Source organism: Trachurus trachurus (genome assembly GCF_905171665.1).
Source record: "Trachurus trachurus genome assembly, chromosome: 2".
Classification (NCBI taxonomy): Eukaryota; Metazoa; Chordata; class Actinopteri; order Carangiformes; family Carangidae; genus Trachurus; species Trachurus trachurus.
In genome coordinates, this window is record NC_139914.1 from 12516171 (window position 1) to 12540957 (window position 24787).

The 24787-nt window shown below is 39.6% G+C and overlaps 1 protein-coding gene across 1 annotated transcript in view; it reads right to left on the bottom strand.

Moving 5' to 3' along the window:
* The window catches only part of LOC310998191 (inactive dipeptidyl peptidase 10-like), a gene marked incomplete at both ends in the record, with an annotated part of 63409 nt that overhangs the window by 6951 nt on the left and 31671 nt on the right, over positions 1–24787 (bottom strand). The window contains 17 exons of the mRNA XM_083988127.1: positions 597–725; positions 2850–2919; positions 4210–4308; positions 4524–4571; positions 5602–5720; positions 5837–5884; positions 7900–7991; positions 8685–8792; positions 9049–9087; positions 9946–10069; positions 10518–10615; positions 12378–12532; positions 15025–15145; positions 16148–16229; positions 16344–16396; positions 18487–18561; positions 21136–21230. Coding sequence (XP_083844253.1) covers positions 597–725; positions 2850–2919; positions 4210–4308; positions 4524–4571; positions 5602–5720; positions 5837–5884; positions 7900–7991; positions 8685–8792; positions 9049–9087; positions 9946–10069; positions 10518–10615; positions 12378–12532; positions 15025–15145; positions 16148–16229; positions 16344–16396; positions 18487–18561; positions 21136–21230 — 1555 coding nt within the window. The remainder of the gene's footprint in view (positions 1–596; positions 726–2849; positions 2920–4209; positions 4309–4523; positions 4572–5601; positions 5721–5836; positions 5885–7899; positions 7992–8684; positions 8793–9048; positions 9088–9945; positions 10070–10517; positions 10616–12377; positions 12533–15024; positions 15146–16147; positions 16230–16343; positions 16397–18486; positions 18562–21135; positions 21231–24787) is intronic.

Here is a 24787-nt window from a genome sequence, read left to right on the forward strand (position 1 = left end):
TAACGTGCCGTTTTTTTAATCCTAGGTTAACCGGATAATACATTTATAACCGGATAGCAGATTGCCTACACTGCAAAAACTCAAAATCTTTCCAAGAATATTTGTCTTCTTTCTTGTCAAAATGTCTCAATTTTAGTCTAAACTAATCTCTTTCCACTTAAAATAAGACTAATCACCTAAAAATTAGCTTGTTTTTAGACAGTTTTCACTTGTTTCAAACTAATTTTCAATTGAAATAAGTAGAAAAATCTGCCAGTGAAAGCAAGTTTTTTGTGCTTGTAATAAGAAAGAAAAACTTGATCCACAATCAGATTTTTCTACTTATTTAAAGTGGAAAATTTGCTTGAAAAAAGTAAAAAGTGTCTGAAAACAAGCTACTTTTTAAATGTGATGAGTCTTATTTAAAGTATAATGAGATTTATTTTGACTAGAAACGACATTTTGACTAGAAATAAGGCAAATATTCCTGGTAAGATTTTGAGTTTTTGCAGTGCGGGTACTCGTGCACATCCCTAGTCAAGAGGTCAACAAGTGTAGAATAAAGTGTAGTCTGAAAAGAAGAAACAAAACAAAACAAAATAAAAAAGTCATGTCACCTTTGGCCTCTGAAGCCCGACCCTCTGCCGTCGAGTCGCGCCACGATCACCTGTTCGGATCCCACCAGAACCTGGTCCCAGTCCAGACTGAACTCCTCCGTCACAGCCTGGTCTCCTGGAGAGCTGCCGCTGCAGAAAGTAAACACACACCCTTAGTGATGGACTTTTATTATTGTTTTTTCTACTGTTTTTGATCTAAAGCGCCAGATTACCCTCTTTACATGTCTTTTATTTTGAAATGTTGACCCATAAAAACATATCTTTGAATACAGACTGTGTGCATTTCTCTGCTGACTGCAGCTTTGATCTTTTCACTGTGTTAATACAGAACCTAGAGCTGCTTCATCATCAGAATACAGACTGGAAACTACCTTTATACAATACAGGACCTTTAATAACCATCAAATTAGAGGCGCAATCGAACAATTACCGATTATTAAATTAATTGTCAACTATTCTAACCCTCCTGTTGTCCTCCTGGGTCAAGGAAGGAAGGACGAAAGGAAGAAAGGAAGGCAGCAAGGACGAAGGGAAAGAAGGAAGGAAGGAAGGAAGGAAGGAAGGAAGGACGAAGGGAAAGAAGGAAGGAAGGAAGGAAGGAAGGAAGGAAGGAAGGAAGGAAGGAAGGAAGGAAGGAAGGAAGGAAGGAAGGAAGGAAGGAAGGAAGGAAGGAAGGAAGGAAGGACGAAGGGAAAGAAGGAAGGAAGGAAGGAAGGAAGGAAGGAAGGAAGGACGAAGGGAAAAAAGGAAGGAAGGAAGGAAGGAAGGAAGGAAGGAAGGAAGGAAGGAAGGAAGGAAGGATGAAGGGAAGGAAGGAAGGAAGGAAGGAAGGAAGGAAGGAAGGAAGGAAGGACGAAGGGAAAGAAGGAGGGGAGGAAGGAAGGAAGGAAGGAAGGAAGGAAGGAAGGACGAAGGGAAAGAAGGAAGGAAGGAAGAACAAAGGGAAAGATGGGAGAAAAGAAGGAAGGGAAAAGGTGAGGAAAGAAAGATGGAGGGAGGGAACAGATTGGGTCAAAAAGGAAGGAAGAATAAGGATGAAGGAAAGGAAGGGAGGGAGGGAAAAAGGATTGTGGAAAGAGGGAAGGGGAAAAAGGCAGGAAAGAAAGATGGAGGGAGGAAACAGATTCATTCAAGGAAGGAAGAAGGAAGAAAGGGAGGGGAAAAGGATTGTGGAAAGAGTGAAGGGAAGAAAGATGGAGGGAGGGAACAGATCAGGTCAACTGTATCAAAAGAGGAAGGAAGAAGAAGTAAGGACGAAGGGAAGGAAGGAAAGAAGGAAGGGAGAAAGGAAGGATGGAGGAAGGGAACAGTTTGGGTCAATTTGAACCAGAAATCGAATAATCAAGTCGTTTTTAAAGAAAAAAGTCAAAATTCTCTGATTCCAGCTTCTTAAATGTGAATATTTCTGGTTTCTTTGTTCCTTTACGAGTATAAACTGAGTCTCTCTTTGGTTTGTGGACAAAACAAGACATTTGAGGACACTGATTGACATTTTTCAACATTTTTTTTTACATTTTATTGACCAAACAACTAATTAATTAATCGTTAATCAATAATAAAAAAATAAAATAATTGTTAGTTGCAGCCCTATATCCAATGCTCTAAACACATTATATCCTCAACACTAAGCAGATTATCTCTTTATTTACCTCCTTTTCTCTCAAGTTATTACAGTGTATTTTATTCTCCTTCATCCCAGTGCAGAAGGTTGTTGTTTCCTACCTATGCCGAGTTCGTCTGCAGGTCATGCATTACACTCAGGTAACCATGCTGCGCTGCAGGCTACCAGCTCCAGCAGAGTGTGTGATGTGTTTCAGCAATTAAATAATAGAGAAGTCTGTGGACGCCCCCACATTACATCCATATGTAACTACCTCCACTTTTCTATAACTTACTGCAGAGATTTGATTTGGAAGGAACTTCAAAATGAAATGCGAAGATGTGCTGCTTCTAATGTCAGGATTAATGATCAGAGAATGGAGAGGGAGGGGAAGTCTTACATGCTGTGCACACAAAGAGTTCCACAGGACGTTAACAGCAGAGCTAAATTTACATTTTCTCATCTAACGTCCCTTTTAGTTTCATTTATTAGCAGTGCTGACATGTAAAAAGGCATTTGAAAGCCCGGAGGTACGGAGGAGCGACGCTTCCACTCTCCGCTGTCCTTAATGAATTTGGCCTTCTAAGCTCGCAGTGGCGCGGCTCAGTGTAAATGAAAAAAATGGAAATGTAATCAAAGAGGAAAGGGCTTACACAATGAGGAGGAGGCCGTAGAGGTAGGACTCGGAGAAGTCAGGGGGGTAGATGAGCTTCAGCGGCAGCTCTGAGCAGAGAGAGAGAGAGAGTTTTTATTATTATTAGGATGAATTTACTACTCATTGGTAGAACTAATGCTGTAATGTATATTTTGCTTAACTTTTTTGTATACACCATTTTCCTTTTTTCTTAGGGAAAGGGAACACCTTATACATTTTTTCATTTTTTTCCTTTGGAAAAGTTTAGTTATTCTTCACATTTATAATATTTTTGTGTATTTTTTCTTACTCTCTATCTAATATGGTCGACCTGTGTCTTTGATATTTGCCATGCCAATTGATATTTATAGACCTTGTTTTTACTGTGGACTTCTCAGGACCTTTTCATCTCTAATTGCCACCCACCAGTGTTACTTACTTATCCTGTGAAACTACTTAAAGAACACCGAAAGCAACTGCCCTAATTGACCTGATGAACATGCAAACGCTCAAAACGTTGTCATTGTCTCTTTTTTATTATGTAGTCCTCTAATAAATGATTGAATACTTTGGGAGCAGACAGTGTGGCGAGGCTCCTTCTTTTTGTCAATATTATTATTATTATCACCATCATTTAATATGAACCAGGGCCGTTGTATAGGGGAGAAAGGTGATGATAATTCTAGGGGCCCAGCGCCCAGTGGGGCCCACAAAAAACCCCAGTAGTCTAATCTTTGTATGACTGAATTATTCTGCTTAGACCCTGACTAATACTCATAGTAATGCTGCATTAGCATCAAAACAAAGTAGGCTAAATAAAAAATGATAATACACATATGTAGTCTAAGAAAAAAGTGGAAAAGTCAGGGGGTAGGGGCCCACTTTAGTGTTCTTTCAGGGGGCCCAGAATTCCTAGCAACGGCCCTGCTATGAACTATGAATATATATATATTATATAACAACTTGCAACAGCCTAATGTCACCCAATCAGTGTATAACCCAATGTATAAGAGAGAGAGAGAGACAGCACTTCATCAGCACACACAGACACGCATAGGGTATAAAGTATAAATGTATATATACTTTTTATTTTATTTCATTATATTTGTATATATTTGATTCTGTTTTCATTGATTCTTGATGCTTTGGCAATTTAGTTCTTGTAACATTGAGGCCAATAAAGCAAATTTGAATTGAATTGAATTGAGAGAGAGAGAGAAAGAGGTCAGAACGACACAAAAGTGTAAATAGACGCATCACACTTGTGTCATTCTCCCTTAAAGTGGCTCAATTATCTCACAAGGAGCTCACACACACACACACACACACATTCACACACATAAATACGAGTGCAGCTGTTAAGTGCAGAGGGTTCGTACCAAAGTTGTCATTAGTGATGATCCGGACGTCGGTCTGAACCGTCCTCTTAGTCTCCAGCGCCGAGCGCAGGGGGAGGTTGTTCTCCAGGACGAAGTACGCTGCGGAGCGACCAATCACATTTACTCACGGCAGCGACTCAGCAGCTGTTCATCAGCTCCAAATCAAACTTCTGTTGTCGACTCAAAAGAGCACAGAGCCTCACACAGCTTTCTTAAAGGCACGGTCTCTGAGTTATCACCAATTAAAGTAGTGTTAAGCTCACTTAAGCGTACATTACATTAAATATAACAAATTAAAGGCCTACACCACTCACAGTCCACGTTGTCGAAGTTGAGCAGCAGCACAGCTGGGACTCCAGGACCTGCAGAGGGGAAATATTTTCATGAATGCAACAGATGATTTCAAAGGAGGAGGAAGAGGAGGAGGAGGAGGAAGAGTCTTTTCATTTCAAATCTAAAAGCCTCTTTGTGTCGTTGGTAAAAGACTTTGATCTGCATCGATGTTGAAAGACGCTTTTACAAGGATAAAAACCTCGTAATATCCTCATGTGGACGCTCGTCCCTGAAGGACTAAGAGGTGAGTTGTTCAGTTCGGCCAATTTCCTGTGCAAACTGAAAAGCAGCAAGTTTCCTCTTTGCAGATCAATATGTTAGGACACAACTTAATCTAATGAACATTGAACACACTGAGTCTTGAAGCTGTAGCTGAGAGAAAAGGTGAAAAACAACACAACAGAATCAACTAAATGACAAAGATCAGACACAGATGAAATGTTTCTTCACAAAAAAGCAGCTTCTACATGTTAATGTGTCTTGTCAGGGTTCAAAGTCTAGGTAACAAATGGGAAATTATTTCATTTACAGTAGATGTTTTTAAAGGGATAGTTCAACATTTTGGCAAATCGGCCCATTGCCATAATCCCTATAGTTTTAGCAGTAGGTTCGTTACCTTTAATTGTCGGTGCAAGGTGTTTTTAGAACGGCGGAGCAGAGCCGTGAGCTGCTCAGAGCTACGCTACGGAGGCTAATGGGATTTCTTGGTTTCCCTCATCAAACTCATCAAATACACAATCCAACAACTCCACAACGCTCTGGTGGACAAGTTGTGAGCTGCACATTCACCACGCTATGAGATAATAACACAACGTTACCACACAGAGTTGTTTTAGAGGTAAATTCAAGCAAAGTTTGATGAGGGAAACCAAGAAATTCCAAACCAAGAAGCTTGGCGCTCTGCTCCGCCGTTCTAAAAAAAGCTTGCACCAACAATTAAAGGTAACAAACCTACTGCTATGACTATAGGGATTATGGTAATGGGCCAATTTCCCAAAATGTTGAACTATCCCTTTAAATGTATTTTGGCGGGATGGAGCGACTGAATCTCTCTCTGACCTCGGCAGTGCAGGATGGCGTGCTGCGCGTCGGGGCTGGCGTCGGCGTCGAAAAACGCGCACTCCTCCTTTAGGCCGCAGGTGAGACATCGCCGTGGAAACAGGTCGAGTGTGGACACGCTGTCGGGGAATAAGGAGAAAGTGTTTACTAAGCACACAGACACACAAAGAGATGTGCATTTCTTTCTATGGTGTAAGAATAATGGTGTGTGTCTGTGTGTGTGTGTGTGTTGTACCTGTACAAGTGTCTCTGTTGTGCCGACACCTCTGTGCTCAGGAAGTATCTGTGTGCGATAAAGCAGAGCAGCTCAAGTAGGACAAGGTCATGGATCTTTTTTTCCAGCGCTGCCTTCACTGGCCTCTGGACACCGCGGCCGCCCGACTGTGTACTGTTACTTCAGCTGCTCACAAAGCACCTCAACACAACACAACACAATACAATACAATACAATACACATTTCCACGCGTTTGTACAGATTAGAATAAGCAGGGTTCCTACACATTTTACATTTCCAAATTCCATACTTTTTCCAGACCCTAATTTCCGGACTTCCACTGCAAAAAACTCAATATCTTACCAAGAATATCTGTCTTATTTCTAGTCAAAACAAATCTCATTCTACTTAAAATAAGACTCATCACATTAAAAAGCAGCTTGTTTTTAGACACTTTTTACTTCTTTCAAGCAGATTTTTCGCTTGAAATAAGTAGAAAAATCTGATAGTAGAGCAAGTTTTTCTTTCTTATTACAAACATAAAGTGGAAATGATCTAAAAACAAGTTCATTTTTAGGTGATGAGTCTTATTTTAAGTGGAAAGAGATTAGGTTTGACTAGAAATGAGACATTTTGACAAGAAATAAGGCAAATATTCTTGGAAAGATTTTGAGTTTTTGCAGTGTCTCAGTAAAAAAAAAATTAAATAATTTGTGATATTTGAGTAAATAGAGGTGTACAGTATCATGTTAATAAATCATGCAATTAATCATTTGTTTTTCATTATTCTGAATTTGTATGCCATTATGTAACCAAATCATTTCCAGGAGATCGTAGCTAGGTACAATAGCGCATACAACATAATAATGTGATAGTTTCCATTTTCCATACTATTCCAGACCTGGAAATGTATAAAATCAAATTCCATATTATTCCATACTTTCCATACTTGCGTAGGAACCCTGAATAAGGAAAGAATTATCAGCAGCGGCTGAAATATTCTCCTTCGTCTGCTGCCGTTCATTTTATCCTGCTCTTAAGCACAAGCGTCATTGTTTTGGAGGATATTATATTAATACTTTGACAACAAAGAGTCACAATGTGCAGCGAAAAGTCATTTTCTGATCTTTTTATATATATTTTTTAAAGCAGTGAGTCATGTCACGTCCCCAAATGGACAACACAACATTAATTTATATTTGTTTCTAACCCTTAGGGGTCTCTGAGTCTATCCTGGCTGCTTTTGACTACTTTTATGATGATGATGATGGTGATGATGATGATGAAACTCTTTATTCAGTCAGTCATCACATAATACAACAACTATCACCACGCTATGAGATAATAACACAACGTTACGAGTTGTTTTAGAGGGAAATACAGAGACTGTTGATGAAAAACTGTCCCTGAAGGCAACGCGCATCAGCAGTTTTTCATGAATTTCTCTCTAAAACAACTCTGTGTGGTAACGTTGTGTTATTATCTCATAGCGTGGTGAATGTGCAGGTCACAACTTGTCCACCAGAGCGTTGTGGAGTTGTTGGATTGTGTATTTGATGAGTTTGATGAGGGAAAACCAAGAAATCCCATAATGAGCCTCCGTAGCGTAGCTCTGAGCAGCTCACGGCTCTGCTCCACCGTTCTAAAAACAGCTTGCACCAACAAATAAAGGTAACGAACCAACTGCTATGACTATAGGGATCAAGGCAAAATTCAATCAATTTGCCAAAAATGTGGAACTATCCCTTTAACACACTGAAAAAATATCCACTTCCACAATCCAGATCAGATGTATATGTATATTATATGTATATAATATGTATGTTCATCACATACAGTATAGTATCAGCTGATTTTACAACTTTTTCCCAAATATATGGAAAGAAATGCAACACCTGCCCCTCCCATCCTCCAGATAAATGTATAAATAAAGTATCATATCTTCCGGTTTTATGTGGTCAGTCAAAGTCAAATAAAAACTGGGAAAGAGTTTTGAATCCAGCGCTCTAGGTGACCTAGTTTAGTTTTTACAGAGCTTTAAGGACGCCATGTGATATGAATGTGAGAAATAAACTGACACTTACACCATCTGGTTGTTTTCATCGTACGCCACGATCTTCGTCACCTCCCAGTCGCCTGACGTCAGGTGCCGCACTTCGTCCTGGTCGCTCCGTAACTGACGGAGAATTAGAAACAGGAAAATACAGGGATCACTTAACCTGGGAATTCTGGGATGGAGAGCATTAAAGGGATAGTTACTTCAACATTTTGTCAAATCCGCCTATCGCCATAATCCCTATAGTCATAGCGGTAGGTTCATTATCTTTCATTATCGGTGCATGTTGTTTTGAGATCAGCAGGGCAGAGACGTGAGCTGCTCAGTGAACATAATGGAGGTGAATGGTACAGGTCCCCTGTCCCTCATCAAACTCATCAAATACACAATCCAACAACTCCAAAACGCTCTGGTGGACAAGTTGTGACCTGCACATTCACCACACTATGAAATAATAATGTAACATTATGAGACTGAGTTGTTTTCGAATTATTTTTGAGTATTTTCTTCATGTGTTGTAAAGTTACATAATTCTACATGATTATTTCACAGCGACAACAATGTGCAGGTCATATGAAGTTGTTGGATTGTGTATTGATGAGTTTTAAAGGGACAGGGGACCTGTACCATTCACCTCCATTGTGTTCACTGAGCAGCTCACGTCTCTGCCCCGCTGATCTTAAAACAACATGCACCGATGATTAAAGGTAATGAACCTACTGCTATGACTGTAGGAATTATGGCAATAGGAGAATTTGCCAAAAATGTTGAACTATCCCTTTAAGGTGGCCGTGTGCAGGACGGAGGAGTCACCTTCTTGGTGAACATGGTGACGTGGTGGAAGTCTCCCTGACCTCCTTGCTTGGCGGGCAGCGCGAGGAAAAACCTGCTCCTGTCCTTGGAGAACAGCGGCTTCTGGGTCTGAAACACACACACACACACACACACACACACACACACACACACACACACACACACACACACACACTTACATCAGAGGTGACACACTTTTCACACATGAAGGAGTGCTGCTGGCTGGACTCTGCCCTAATAACAGCACAGGCAGTAATATATTATATTGCAGTGAGATGGAGGAGTTTTAATATGTCCCTCCTCATATTAAGACAGAAAACGACTTCTTGTTGTTGTTGAATGTCGTTATGAGAAAGACGTTTACCTGTCTGGACAGCCACGTCTCCGAGGACTCCTCGTGTCTCTGCAACAGAAAGATTAAAGATTAAAAAAAGGCACAATGAAAAGCAACAATATCTATATCCAGGGTTCCTACAGCCTAAGACAAGTTAAATTTAAGACTTTTTAAGACTTTTTTAAAGCCACTTGAAATGAAATTTAAGACCGATTTCACAACAAACGCACAAAAAAGTGACTACTACTGTACATGAACGATGGGTTAGGGTTAGGGTCACTTGGTAGAGCACGGCCGCTGTCTCTTTCCAGCTGTCCTTTAAAAATAAATGCATACACTGCAAAAATTCAAAATCTTACCAAGAATATTTGTCTTATTTCTGGTCAAAATAAATCTCATTCTACTTAAAATAAGACTCATCACATTAAAAAGTAGCTTGTTTTTAGACACTTTTTACTTCTTTCAAGCAGATTTTCACTTGAAATAAGTAGAAAAATCTGACAGTGGAGCAAGTTTTTCTTTCTTATTACAAGCACAAAAAACTTACTTTCACTGGCAGATTTTTCTACTTATTTCAAGTGAAAATTAGTTTGAAACAAGTGGAAATGATCTAAAAACAAGTTAATTTTTAGGTGATGAGTCTTATTTTAAGTGGAAAGAGATTAGTTTTGACTAGAAATGAGATATTTTGACAAGAAATAAGACAAATATTCTTGGAAAGATGTTGAGTTTTTGCAGTGTAAAAAGTCCGGGGGAAAAAAACACTGACTTGGGAATTACAATCATAAAATCCCACTTAACAAGTGTTAACATTTTTAAGACCTTTGAAAAATTGATTTAAGACATTTTAATGCCAATTAAGGCCTTGTTTTTAGATTCATGAATTCAATGCCTTTTAAGACTTTTTAATGACACCATGACACCCACCTGGAGACAGACGCCCAGCGTGGCGTCGCACACCGTCAGCAGCGAGGCGTTCTGCGGCCTGTTGAGCCACCGCACGGCCAGGTGGGTGTGGCTGGTCCACGTCACCATGGTGATGTAGAAATCTCTGCAAGAGGCCGGGACGAGCAGAGAGGAGAATCAGAGCCAGGACGGTGTGTTTTTTTTATTTAACCTTTATTTACTGTAACCAGGCGAGCAAATTAAGAACAAAATTCTTATTTTCAAGTGCAGCCTGAAGGGGAAGGGAGAGGGGAGTGCTAAAAGTGAAAACAAGGTTATATAAATTACACCGAAAAAGTCAATATAATACAATACAATACAATACAATACAATACAATGAAACAGTTAATCCATAGGGCATGACAGAGGCCTATTAGCAAGTGCAGGAGTCGACTGTGATTTGTAGCAGATTTTGTTTGAAAACAGAGAGAGAGGTGAAGACAGAAAGTTTAAGGGTGTTTTGTAGGATGTAGGTTACGGTGTGTGTGTGTGTGTGTGTGTGTGTGTGTGTGTGTGTGTGTGTGTGTGTGTGTGTGTGTGTGTGTGTGTGTTACCCGTGTCGGAGCTGCTCAGGAGGCTGCAGCTCCTGAGTGTGTGTCACTCCGAACAGGTTGACCACCGACAGCTTGACCACAGGGTTTTTCTGACCGGCCTGAGGAAAAACAAGTGAACAGTTACTTTATAAATTCATTATTTCTGCCACTTCCCTGGAATTAGTCGTTTGGAAATGATCCAATTGAACAATGTTCCCTTTTACCTACAATCAGCCCAAATTATTTCTGAAATTTATGCAAAAATGACCTTTTAAATGAAGAATTAAAAAGGAGAGAGCTGCCACTCTGATCCAAACTGAGATTTTTAAATTGTAGTTATAATCTTTTAAAAGTCTTTTAATCATATGAATTACACTCAGAGGATGCCCATTTAATCTGGTCAGTTTATCTTTTTCCCTCTATTAAAGGGATAGTTCAACATTTAGGCAAATTGGCCCATTGCCATAATCCGTATAGTCCTAGGAGAAGGTTATTACCTTTAAATGTCGGTGCAAGCTGTTTTTAGAACGGCGGAGCAGAGCAGCGAGCTGCTCAGAGCTACGCTACGGAGGCTAATGGGATTTCTTGGTTTCCCTCATAAAACTCGTTAAATACACAATCCAACAACTCCAAAACGCTCTGGTGGACAAGTTGTGACCTGCACATTCACCACGCTATGAGATAATAACACAACGTTACCAGACAGAGTTGTTTCTGAGGCTAATGCAGAGACTGAACGTTGTGTTATTATCTCATAGCGTGGTGAATGTGCAGGTCACAACTTGTCCACCAGAGCGTTGTGGAGTTGTTGGATTGTGTATTTGATGAGTTTGATGAAGAAATCCCAGCAGCTAAAAAACCTACTGCTATGACTATAGGGATTATGGCAATGGGCCAATTTGCCAAAATGTTGAACTATCCCTTTAAAGCTTATTTATCTATTAATTATCATAAAGTATTTGGACTCAGAAAGCTGAACATCTGTCCAGTCCAGAACACTGAGAGCATGTTGTGGTATTTTCAGTATTTTAAGTTCGACTTCCATTAGTGAAGCTGATAATCCACAATGAACAACTGCGCTGAGTGCTGCTGGAGTAAATGACCCTCGGGGTATTTCAGGGAGCCGAGTCTTCTTGAGAGCTTATTTGATTTTGGTTTTGGTTCCATTTACACACACACAAACATTTTGTCTGTTTAAAAAAATAATTACTGCGCTGTGAAAAATGTGAGCTGAGACGACGATCTCATCTCGTTGAGGTATTTGAGGCAGTTTTCATGCCTGATCATAAAAAAAACATCTCAGGAAATCACTCCAGGAGTTGAAAAACACCGAAAAGCTTTTCACAGACAGTTTCTATGACTACATTCGCACACGAGGACGTAATTATGACGTTGTCGCTGCTGCTTTTGAACTCAAAATTGCATCCTCCTGTTTTTTCCCTCTAGATTTGAGCCTCATTGTGTCAGATCTAATTATCCTCCTGGTCTGTCCAGAATCTGCCTCCACTAAAAATAGAAATCAACTTGAATGGATTACTATTACTACTACTACTACTATTTTATCACCTATTTCATTTAATTTCTACATGAACAGTCTCTCAAAAGAGTTAAAAATGTGTAAAACTGGCTGTATGTTTGGCAGTACTGTGGTGAACCATCTTATGTACGCGGATGACTGTGTGCTCCTTAGTCCGAGCTAAATTGAAAAAAAAGATTAAAGCTGCACCTAGTTAGCTATAGCTTAGCATAAAGCCAAAATGTATATGCATAACTTTGTTCAAGTGCATGCACATCTATCTATCTATCTATCTATCTATCTATCTATCTATCTATCTATCTATCTATCTATCTATCTATCTATCTATCTATCTATCTTCTTACCATAGGGTAGGGGTACTGGACTCCTCGGGGGTAGGTGCTGCCGGTGAACTGGGCCAGAGCCATGTTGGGCACCAGGGTGTCGTCGACGGTGAGGAAGGCCAGGCGCTCTCCGTCCGGCGACCACCAGTGGGCCAAGTGCGAGCGCAGGATCTCCTCTGAGGATGAAGACAGACACTTTACTGTAAAGCAGGGGCGTCAAACTCATTTTAGTTCAGGGGCCAGACCAGATAAAATAAGAGCATAATAACCTATAAATAACAAGAACTAAACTTTTCTTTTTGTTCTAGTGCAAACAAGTACATTATTAAGATATTTACAGTATATTATTTATCCTTTGACAAAAACAATATTATGAACGAACAAATTTCCTGAGAAAAACATGTGCAGCTTCGGCGATATTATGCCGATCTTATCTTTAATATGATTTTCATATTTGGCAAATGCATCCCGCGGGCCGGATTGGACCCTCTGGCGGGCTGGTTTTGGCCCACGGGCCGCATGTTTGACACCCCTGCTTTAAAGGGACAACGAGGAGTTTCTCCATCGGCAGAACAAAAAAAATTCCAACCTCTGACTTTAATTCTTGATGAATGAAAACATGAGTCTGTCTTGCGCCGGTCAAAGAATTTCACGCTTTGCTTTTCCAAAACTCCTCATTGTCCCTTTAATGGGGGAGGGACGCATTATTACTTCTGGATGCTCTTTTCTATCTAATACAGGGCAATTACACTCATCCGGCTCTTTGCTTCGCCGTTAACATCTCGATGCAAATCATAAAAAGGGAAAAAAAACAAACTCGAATTATTCTATAATGTTTCCCATCTGTCTGCCGGCTGCATCAGCCATCACCATGTTACTGAATTTGTTTACACGGCGGCTTAATGGATCGTCGAGACTCACTGTTTGCTGTCGGTTTGTCTGCTGCTTTTTTTCTTTTCTTTTCTAAATCTCTAAAATAAAAAATACAAAACTTTTTATCGGTGCACCTTGAAACTGCGTCCTTCCACTTTTCTTTTTCAGTTCTTCTAAACTGAACCCCTGAGATGCCTAACTAGCACTTAGTGCACCCTCCCAGTGCACTCTACCTAACATTTATTGAATAGAGGTAACATTTAGTGCTTAGTCCAAGGCTTTTGCTGCCGTTTCTCATCTCTAAGTCTTTTTCAGCTGGATTTGCAAACATAAAGAAATGGAGTTTGATGATGCGTCCTGCAGAGTTCTGGCCTGCAACATGAAAACGGTGTGTTGGTTTAGATTTAATTACTGCATGTAAACATAATAATCTGTCCGCCAGCCGCCAGACTCAAAGCACTCGACAGTGTGTTGTCCCTCATCTCCTCCTGTTGCGTTCACGTTCTGTTCCAGCTGCTTCTTCAACATGTTATCTAGGATACTGTCTCTAGACATTGCAGGATATATTTTATCATATATTTTCCTCTTTGTATCCTATTTATTTTCTTTAACTAAGTTATTTTCCTCTGGAGCGGCCTGGCCAAATAATTTCCTTCGGGATGAATAAAGTTCTATCTGTATTAATAAATTATCTATCTATCTATCTATCTATCTATCTATCTATCTATCTATCTATCTATCTATCTATCTATCTATCTATCTATCTATCTATCTACTGTATCTATCTATCCATCCATCTATCTATCTATCTGTTAAAAACAAAGCTGAACTCACACGCATAACAACCACAGCTTCTGAAATAATTGGAGGGCCCATCACAACCTTAAAGGGATAGCTCAACATTTTGGCAAATTCACCTATTGCCATAATCCCTATAGTCATAGCAGTAGGTTCGTTACCTTTAATCATCGGTGCATGTTGTTTTGAGATCAGCAGGGCAGAGACGTGAGCTGCTCAGTGAACACAATGGAGGTGAATGGTACAGGTCACCTGTCCCTCATCAAACTCATCAAATACACAATCCAACAACACTATGTGACCTGCACAACGCTATGAAATAATCAAACAGATAATAAACAGAGAACTGAGGCACCGTCTCGTAATGTTACATTATTATCTCATAACGTGGTGAATGTGCAGGTCACAACTTGTCCACATGAGCGTTTTGGAGTTGTTGGATTGTGTATTTGATGAGATTGATGAGGGACAGGGGACCTGTACCATTCACCTTTGTGTTCACTGAGCAGCTCACGTCTCTGCCCCGCTGATCTCCAAACAACATGCACCGATAATTAAAGGTAATGAACCTACTGCTATGACTATAGGGATTATGGCAATAGGTGAATTTGCCAAAATGTTGAGCTATCCCTTTAATGCTCTCCATCCCAGCATTCCCAGGTTAACTCTCTGTTTGTCAAATGTGTACACTTCTGTCTATATGTTGTATAATGTGTGTTTTCCTCTTGCTCTGTTATGGGATGTGAAATAAAGAGGTAGAGTGGAAAAGAATTCCCCTAAAGGATCAATAAAAGTCTAAAGTCTAATCAGCGGTGCTACGACTAGATGCATCAGAGCTGTCTATCAAGAGGTGGAAAATGATGCGGAAAACATTATGAAGACTTTATTTCCTGCATTAATGTGGGAAAAAGCTGTCTCATCTCTGCACCAATCAGGCCAGAGTGAAAACTATTAAACATATATATTCCCTGCTGTGTCTCCACTCGACAGCACAAACCTTCGTACAACCAGTCCGCGAGCCCGTTGAAGATGACCCCCTCCATCCCAGAGGAGGTGATCCTCAGGGAGATGCTCCTCACGTCCGCCTGGTAGTAGATGTTATTCTCAAAGATGTAGATCTGAGGAGGAGGAAGACAGATTTAACTTGAGTTTGTCTCTTTCTCTCTTCCGCCGCAGATTCAGGGCCGTTGTAGGTTTATAGGGGACAAAGGTGATGATAACTCTAGGGGCCCAGCGCCCAGTGGGGCCCATAAAAAACCCCAGTAGTCTAATCTTTGTATGACTGAATTATTCTGCATAAGACCCTGACTAATACTCATAGTACACTGTAAAAAACTCAACATCTTTCCAAGAATTTTTGTCTTATTTCTTGTCCAAATGTCTAATTTCTAGTCAAAACTAACCTCTTTCCACTTAAAATAAGACTCATCACCTAAAAATTAACTTGTTTTTAGATCATTTTCACTTGAAATAAGTAGAAAAATCTGCCAGTGAAAGTAAGTTTTTTGTGCTTGTAATAAGGAAGAAAAACTTGTTCCATTATCAGATATTTTTCTACTTATTCCAAGTGAAAATCTGCTTGAAAGGAGTAAAAAGTGTCTAAAAACAAGCTACTTTTAATATGATGAGTCTTATTTTAAGTAGAATGAGATTTGTTTTGACTAGAAATTACATTTTGACCCGAAATAAGACAAATATTCTTGGTAAGATACTTGAGTTTTTGCAGTGTAATGCTGCATTAGCATCAAAACAAAGTAGGCTAAATAATAAATGTTAATACATATGTAGTCTAAGAAAAAAAAACTGGAAAAGTTAGGGGGGGGGGCCCACTTTAGTATTCTTTAAGGGGGCCCAGAATTCCTAGCAACGGCCCTGCTCAGATTTGACTTCTTTATAATCAAACCCTGTGCTTTATCTCAGCGCGCAGCGAGCAAGCGAGCGTGTTTGTTTTCCTCGCTGCCATCAGTGTTTTAACATTTGCATTTGCAAAATCAAACAGGATGGAGCCGAGTCGACGACGCGTCCTGCATGTTAACCAGCACCCCGAGTCCACCTGAATTCATCTTTCCACAGCTTTGTCTTAGCGGGACTCAGCACTACAAACATGAAAACACACTCACCAGCTGCTGTCCTTGTCGGCCCCAGGCTGCGTGTTGAAGCACTGCGTTCTGCACCTCGGGAGGGTTTAATTCCCACACCTCCCTGATAAACACATATGTATAAAGAGTATATGTAAACAGCCACCACATGCATTGCACACATCAGAGAGCTTTTAATTTAAAGGCATGAATGGAGAGAGAAGCTGCAGCCGCTCACCTGGTGTAGATGTTGTAGACGATGTAGGAGGCCGTGTATGAATATCTGTACATCTGCAAACGAAGAGCACCAAACCATCACATGCTACAAATATTGATCCTCGTCTGATTTCGCCGCGGCAACGAGCGGTAGCAATCGAAAAAAATAAAAAAAAGACAAGAAATCCTGTACACACGAGGAAACAAAGTCAGTGGAGCAGCTAATAACTAACAACAGCAGGAGAGCAGCAGAGACAGATAAAGGAAATGGAAACAGGGTTCATGTAAACACACACACACACACACACACACACACACACACACACACACACACACACACACACACACACACACACACACACACACACACACACATTAGTGTTATAAAAAAGAAACAAAAGTGCTGCAAAACTGCTGACAGTCATGATTATTCATTACAACCATCATAAATAGAATAGTGTTGATTGTTATATTGTAACTAACTTAGTATATGGTATATGGCATATATTTATTTATGGGGATAGTTTATACATATATATATGATATGTATGTAGTATATTTTTATTTTCGTAATTATATATTTATATAGATATTTATGAAGCGTATATATGGTATATTTATACAGGAGTATTATGTAGTTATAAGGATATCTGTGTAGTTACAAACTGAAGAATAGTTAAAAAGGGGTGGGAAATTAAAAAAGTGTTTCACTTCTTCCTACTCAATGTGCGGTTTTTTGTTATGTCTTGGCTCTATTTTTATTTATTTTTTTCTTTCTTTTGTATGTACAAATAGTTAATTTTTTTTTGCTCGAAATAAAAATTCTTTCATTCATTCAAGCTTGATTTTAAACATACATTTGCAAGGCTAAGCTTAAAACAAATGTGTATTTCTGTTGCAGGTGTAAAACAAGGAACTGAAAAGTTGTACAAGTACATCTCAGTTTAAGAAAATGTTTAAAAAAAAAGAAAAATAAGCGCCTACAAAAAGGAGAAAGAGAAAAAGAAGGGAAAAAAGAAAAGATAGATAGACGAGCATAATATTGGAGTTGATAGTTAGCCAATGCAATTCTAACTATAGAAAGGGGCAGGTACCGGTACTATAAGTTTCTCTTCATCCTGCTCCTTTTCATTTATGGTGACTATGTGTACATTATGTAAACATGTGCTCTGTGATTTGTGTTTTCACAAAGCTGCCACTTCGATCAAATTTGTATTTTCATAGATTTTTATAATTTTAATTTTTGCAATTTTATTTAAAAGAAAAAATGCAAATATCCACTCAAACATCAGAATGAAGGTCCAGAGAAATGGGAGGAACTTGAGCTCCATATAAAGTATCAAACCTGATCAGATGTATTTGATTTAAAATAAGAAACACTGAAGAGTTGGAGGCTTAACGATACATAATGTATATATTCTGTATCAGCCACTTTACACTGACCCACAGCCAAACATCAAACCTGTGCATCGTTGTATTATGTACTTAAATAAAACTTGAGTCTTGTACCCAGGTGAACCGCGGCTCCGTGGCTCCTGCACAGCTCATTTCCCTTCACACATGGCGGCGCACTAACTGAAAGAAATTCAATTGAGAGCTGCTAAAACTCACAGCGTGCGGTGCTACTTGCGCCTCCGGGGGGGGAGGGGGGGGGGGGGGGGGATTCAGCGTTGCCTGGGTAACGATTAAAAACGGGAGCGCAATCAATTAAGCCTGAAAGTGCAGACGAGAAACGGAGTGAAATGTTCAGAAAACCCGAAAGAACAAACACCTCTATAAATATATATATAACATATATATATATATATAAAGGTGGTTTTGACCTGGAACACACTACAGGACACACACACACACACACACACGCTGACACGCCCTCCTCTGGTTTCTCAGCTGCTGCAGTGTTTCCAAAACCTGAGCCAGGATCCATCTGTTTGGAAACAAATCTAAAAATCAATGGAAAAACCTTGAGTGTGAGGAGGGAAGAAAGCCTGGACTGAATGTTTACACGCCGAAAAATACACTACGGTGTAGAATACATACAGGAAACACCAGACTGATAATGAACCAGAAGCACAAGAAGAGGAGGAAGGCCGCAGCTCATCAGGTCAAATCAAAGACATCTCACTTGATTGTGAGTTGTGGAGTGGAGCTGATGCTAAACTCACCTGTTTGACATCGTAGGCGAAGAGCGCGTACTTCAGATCTGCAGAGAGGGAGTACTTCACCACCTTGAAAGCCACCTGACAAGAAAAGAATAAATAAATAAATAAATAAATGAAGAAAGAAAGAAAAGAAAACAGCTTGAGCTCACGTCACGGTTACACAGAAAGAAAACAGAAGAAACACTCAAAATGAGACAAAACTGGAGAAGAAGCAAATGACGAGGGAAATATTCAACAGCTGCTTAGAATGTGCTTCTTGTCAGGCCATCATTGCAAATAAGAACTTGTTCTTAATGATTTTTGTCTGGTTAAATAAAGGTTAAATAAAATAAAAACATTGATTTTAAACATACTGTACATTTGCAAGGCTTAGCTTAAAACAAATGCGTATTTCTGTTGCAGGTGTAAAACAAGGAACTGAAAAGTTGTACAAGTATATCTCAGTTTAAGAAAATGTTTAAAAAAAGAAATTATGGGTAGGGTAGTTTAAAAAACCAAGATGAAAGATTCAAGGATTATTTAAAGGTACATTGTGTAGGAATTACTCCCATCCAGCGTTGTGGTTGTATATCGCAAGCAACTCAATGGTATTTTTCATGCTGCATTCACCTGAAATTGGGCGGACAGCAGACGGATGACAGCCGCTGTATGTAAACAAGCGGTCCGTCAGCACGAGGCAAAACAATACACATGACAATATGTTGTCATGGCGATGTCATATTGTTTACCTGACCCACGTTTTACCGGCTTTCTCTCATGACATCTGGTTTGTTAGCGACGGCCGTCTGTCCGACTGCAGGTGAATGCAGCATCAGTGTAACGCTCCATTCCTCCTCACTGATTAATGAAAAACATACTTTTGAACCAAATAATCGATCTTTTTGTGAATTTAGAAGTTACACAATGTCCCTTTAAAGCTAAATGCCTGGAATGTAGAAAGAAAACGAAGCAGAAACTTCCTGAGCAGCAGAAAGAGAAGAAAAATGATTTACATTTGACAGGTGATGATTGTTTTTTTTCCCTCAGCTAACACAGGACATTTCTTACTTCCATCTAATGACAAAAAAATGGAGCTGGCAAAAACTAATCTTGCAACTAAAGGCCATCAAACCACCAGGGAATGGGAGAGGATGCGACGGATCAGATATTTCATTTATATTTCAGTCAGATCATCTTAAATCTTAAAAAAAGCTCGATTCACTGTCAGTTTCTGTGATTCCAGCCTCTGAATTGACTCACAGGGCCCTAAAAAATCCTCACCGAATCCCCTTATGCAACCGTCAGAACCACTACAGCTACAAAAAAATAAAAAAATAATAATAAAAACCCAGCTCTGCTAAGAAGAAATCCTCCTAAATGATGAGAGGAGCAGCAGCAGCAGCAGCAGACGGCGCTTTGCAGAGGAAGGTGAATGGTTTTCACAGTGCATGAATGTTACAGAGCAGCTGCTTACACAGGATTATAATAATGCAATTAGAGAACAGCTAAATTTGGCCTGCGTTTGATCAAATTTTGGCGCCGCTGCTCGGATTTCACCGAAATGGCATTTTAGGGGATAATCAGATGACATAATTTCATACTCCTGGAAGAAATTACGTGGGTAAACGTTGAGCTCAGTTCAGAGGGAGACGCTCGATCTCCCTGCTCTTCCATCTCCGAGCAGGATATTATCATATTCCGATTTCTGCAGGTAACACAGTGTCGAGCCGCCGCCGGCAGCGCTGACATGATGATTTGATTCCTGGCGGCCTTCGGGGATCCAGCCACAGGAGAGGAGGAGGAGGGTGTGTGTGTGTGTGTTATGGATTAGTGTGTCTGATCAGATCTTTTTTAAAGGGATACACCAACATTTTTTTTTTCGTGTCTTGCCGCACTCCCGAGTCCATGACCAGCAGATAGACACCATCCTTTCGACTGTGCGTGCAGTAACAAGGGAGATACGGGCAGAGCTGGCGCACCGCTAATTAGCTTAGCTCAAACACTGGAAGTGTATCGTGTTAGCCTGCCTGCTACCTGAGTCGTTTTAGCTCTAAACTCTGTAAATATATCACTTTATCCACAGTTCAAACATGTTTAGGTGAGAAAGTAGCCGTTTAGATCAGCAGTGTGTCGTTAATTTGTCTAAATACCAGCTGTTTACAATTTTGTTTGGACGTATTTGGCGCTACTCAAGCTAGCCGTGGTGACCAACGCACTTCCGGTTACTTTCACAAAAAAAACAAACATCCGTTGCCCTTTACATACAGAAAACCATGACGATAGAATTTGTGCTTTTACTTTGAAATAGGAAGCTAACCTACCCTCGATGTAGCTAGCTTGAACCAAAATAAACCTAAAATAAACCGTCTTTGCTTGAACCCTCCGTTTTGACCGATCTCGTCCCATAAAAAACGCCAATAATGATAAAATAATCTGTATCTATATTGTTTTTTTTCAGCAGGAGCATCACAAGCTTTCACTACAAGTTTGACTTATTTATATGACATGTTTTATGTATATTATGATGTTTTATGTAGCTGCTCAGACCTGGATGTATCACCAGGCTGCAGGACAAGCTCACCTCAGCAAAGTTTGGCACAAACCAAACTCTAAAATATTAGATATGTGGGAGAAAAAAAAAAAAAGTTTCTTCACAGCAGTAAGAAAACTCACAAAAGTGTTGTTGCTCAGGATGACCTCGGTCTCGTTCAGGACGAAGTTGAACTTGATGACGTGACCGTCTCGGTTCCTGTACACCACCTCCGAATCTGAGAGAGGAGACAGAGAGAGATGAAGTAGAAGATGAAATGATCTCCAAAAGGCATAATTAAACATGAAACACTTGTTTTTTGTTGCAATATTTTAATCAATATTAGTGTATTATTTTAGTTTTCTACAGTTTCAGAGTGAAAAAGAGAAACAAAACCCAGGAGACTTGAGCTCTCAGATAACTTTGACCAAGGTATCAGACAAGATATTTACTATTTATTTTCTCTGTGATATTCAGTGTTGTGCCAGAACGCGTTCATTCTGGCGTTTGTGAACGGCGCTCTCTCACAGTATGACTTCGTTCCAGGCTGTGCCAGATTTCCATAGAGGCTTCCAGGCAAAAACACAGCTAAAACACACTGTAACCAGGCGTTAATGTGTAGCAGAAAAACCAGCCAATCTGGCAACACCTGAAGAGGCGGAGTGATACGGCGCGTCGCGGAGCCTGTCTGTGTGGAGGAATACTGACCCAGTTGGTTAGTAGCCTACCAGATATAGAGAGAATATTTGAGAATTTTATAAAATAGAAACGCAATAGTTACTTTTCCTGGTAATTAACTACTTTCATCAGTTATTTTTTGGAGAAAGTAACTAGTAACCATAACTAATACTGGTTAAAACTAACCAAATAATTGATGTCTGTGGTTCTATATGGGCTAAGGCAATGATATTGAAAAATAATAGCTTGCAGCAACAAAGAAAAGAAAAAAGAACTTTGAACTAGTTCAGTTTTGGACTGAACTTGAACACTGTGAGAGTTTCCAAAGGGGGGGCTACTAGGTACTAACTATGCAGGGTGGCCAAACCTTTCCTTTTCTGTCATTTTGAAAATGTAAAAGATGAAAATAATATAAATATTGTTTAAAATGTAAAAGGAGTATGTCATCTGTAACTTTACTGTATGCCTTTTGGAGATGATTCCATTTTGATCAGGGGGCCCAAACTTCTGGATGCCACTGTATGTGCAAAACGTTTGCAGGAAAATGCACCAGACGATCCTGCAGACAGATAATCTGGCTCCTGTGTTCATACTTGACACTTTGAAAGCCACTGTGTTTTCAGCAGCAGTGGCTGGAAACTCTGAATTTCCATCTGGAGGTGTCTGAAGTCCATCTTTATCCACGGTGAAAAGCTCAGAAGGAGCAAATTTAGGGAACTTGCTGAGCATATTGTCGAGTAAATGTCCAGAATTGGAAAGAGCGTCCACGGCTCTGAAATCAATTTGTTTCATTGGAGCCGCTGCAGAGGTGTTAGACGTGTTTGCACAGCGCTTTCATTCCTGTGGGCCCTGACATGCAAATTTGAGCCAGTGACCGAACGCAAACAGTTCTGACAGCGCCGACCGTCCGAGTAATGAAGTGGAACAAACGGGGTCCGCCTCCCGGCTCCCGATGTTTGTGCTGGATGCGGTTTTCACCTGGGCAGAAGGTCGACGCTCCGACGGCGGCACACCGGAGAGGAAACGTGTGATTTATCTGAGCCGGTCGGGTCTAATTAGGCGGAAGCAGCGGGAACACCTGTCTGTATATGGACAGGCAGGGCCGTTGCTAGGAATTCTGGGCCCCCTTAAAGAATACTAAAGTGGGCCCCCTCCCCCTAACTTTTCCTTTTTTTTCTTAGACTACGTATGTATTATCGTTTTTTATTTAGCCTTCTTTGTTTTGATGCTAATGCAGCATTACACTGCAAAAACTCAAGTATCTTAGCAAGAATATTTGTCTTATTTCTAGTCAAAACAAATCTCGTTATACTTAAAATAAGACACATCATATTAAAAGTAGCTTGTTTTTAGACACTTTTTACTTCTTTCAAGCAGATTTTCACTTGGAATAAGTAGAAAAAATCTGATAGTGGAGCAAGTTTTTCTTCCTTATTACAAACACAAAAAACTTACTTTCACTGGCAGATTGTTCTATTTATTGTGAATTTAAGTGAAAATGATCTAAAAACAAGTTCATTTTTAGGTGATGAGTCTTATTTTAAGTGGAAAGAGATTAGTTTTGACTAGAAATGAGACATTTGGACAAGAAATAAGACAAATATTCTTGGAAAGATGTTGAGTTTTTACAGTGTACTATGAGTATTAGTCATGGTCTTATGCAGAATAAATCAGTCATACAAAGATTAGACTACTGGGGTTTTTTATGGGCCCCACTGGGCGCTGGGCCCCTAGAATTATCATCACCTTTCTCCCCTATACAACGGCCCTGTGGACAGGTCAAATACGCAGCCAATAAGAGGCACTGTTAACACTCCATACATTATCTACGATATCTATTCATGAATTATTTCCAGTCTCTAAATGATTTACTTATTATTACACATAACATCATGATGAATAATGCATCATTCAGTTTGTTTTATTCATACGGGCCACTGCTTAATGTCTGTTGTTTTGTACAGGCGTCATCATCCGAGCTGGCCATTTTGATCTGTTATGTAACACAGAGATGTTTTCTTCATCCTCGGGTTAATGTGATGTAAACAAACTCTACAGTACATTACGTTAACCATACATTAAGAACACACAGTGTAAACAACGACTGCATGAATAATTCACTCACACAGGCGTATAGAAAATGTCAGAGTGGATACAGGGAATTATATGGGTGCTTTTGTTGCTAGGAGAATCAGTGCAGCATCCATAATGATGATGATGATGTAAGAAAATCAGTGATAAGCAGAGGGAGCACTGTTTTTCTTTATTATCCTGAAGTTTCTTTGCTATGTGGCACGTTTTATCTCGGCGGTGTTTGTCTGCCGTCGTCTGAACAATCAATCTGAGCTCCTTCCGCCGCCACGCTCTCTTATCTCTCATCATCGTGCTTCCTTTCTGTTCTGAGTTTCTCTTTTGAGGAGGGAAAATGGAAAAAAAAAGCAGCAAAATTACAGTTTCTACTGATCACAACAAAGACGCAAGATGATTAAAGTGATAAAAAAAATAATAATAAAATGTCCAAACCACAGTGTTGACTACAGTAATCTCACAACTGATCACTTGATTGATCAGAGGAGGAATAAACCATCCTACATCTGGAAAAATGTAGATACTTCCACAAAATGTAACATATTTATGATTCAGGAATATATAAATCAAGTAGAAATTAAATTCTGCAGTTGAGAAATAAACCTCATTATCATCTGTCAGAACCTAAAACGTAATAACGGCCAATAATGTAATAATTATGGCCCATTTTAAATGTAATAAAGCCAAAAATGTAATAACTTGCCAATAATGTACCGGTAATACATTTTTTGAGCCAATAACTCAACAACTTTTTGCAAATAATGTAATAAGGTATTAAGAACATGAGTTTATAATTAATAATAATGAAAAATAACAATATAATGTTATGAGTTATTATATTATTGGCTGGTTATTATGTTATTGGGCTAATATTAAAAAAACATGAATGAATGAATGATGAATGAATATGACGACTATGCTGTTGAGAATTTCCTTCATCAATAAAGTTCATTCAATGCCATCCATTAGACCTATTTTTGATGAGCAAACTCCACAAAAACTGCATAACAACTATTATATCTAAGAACA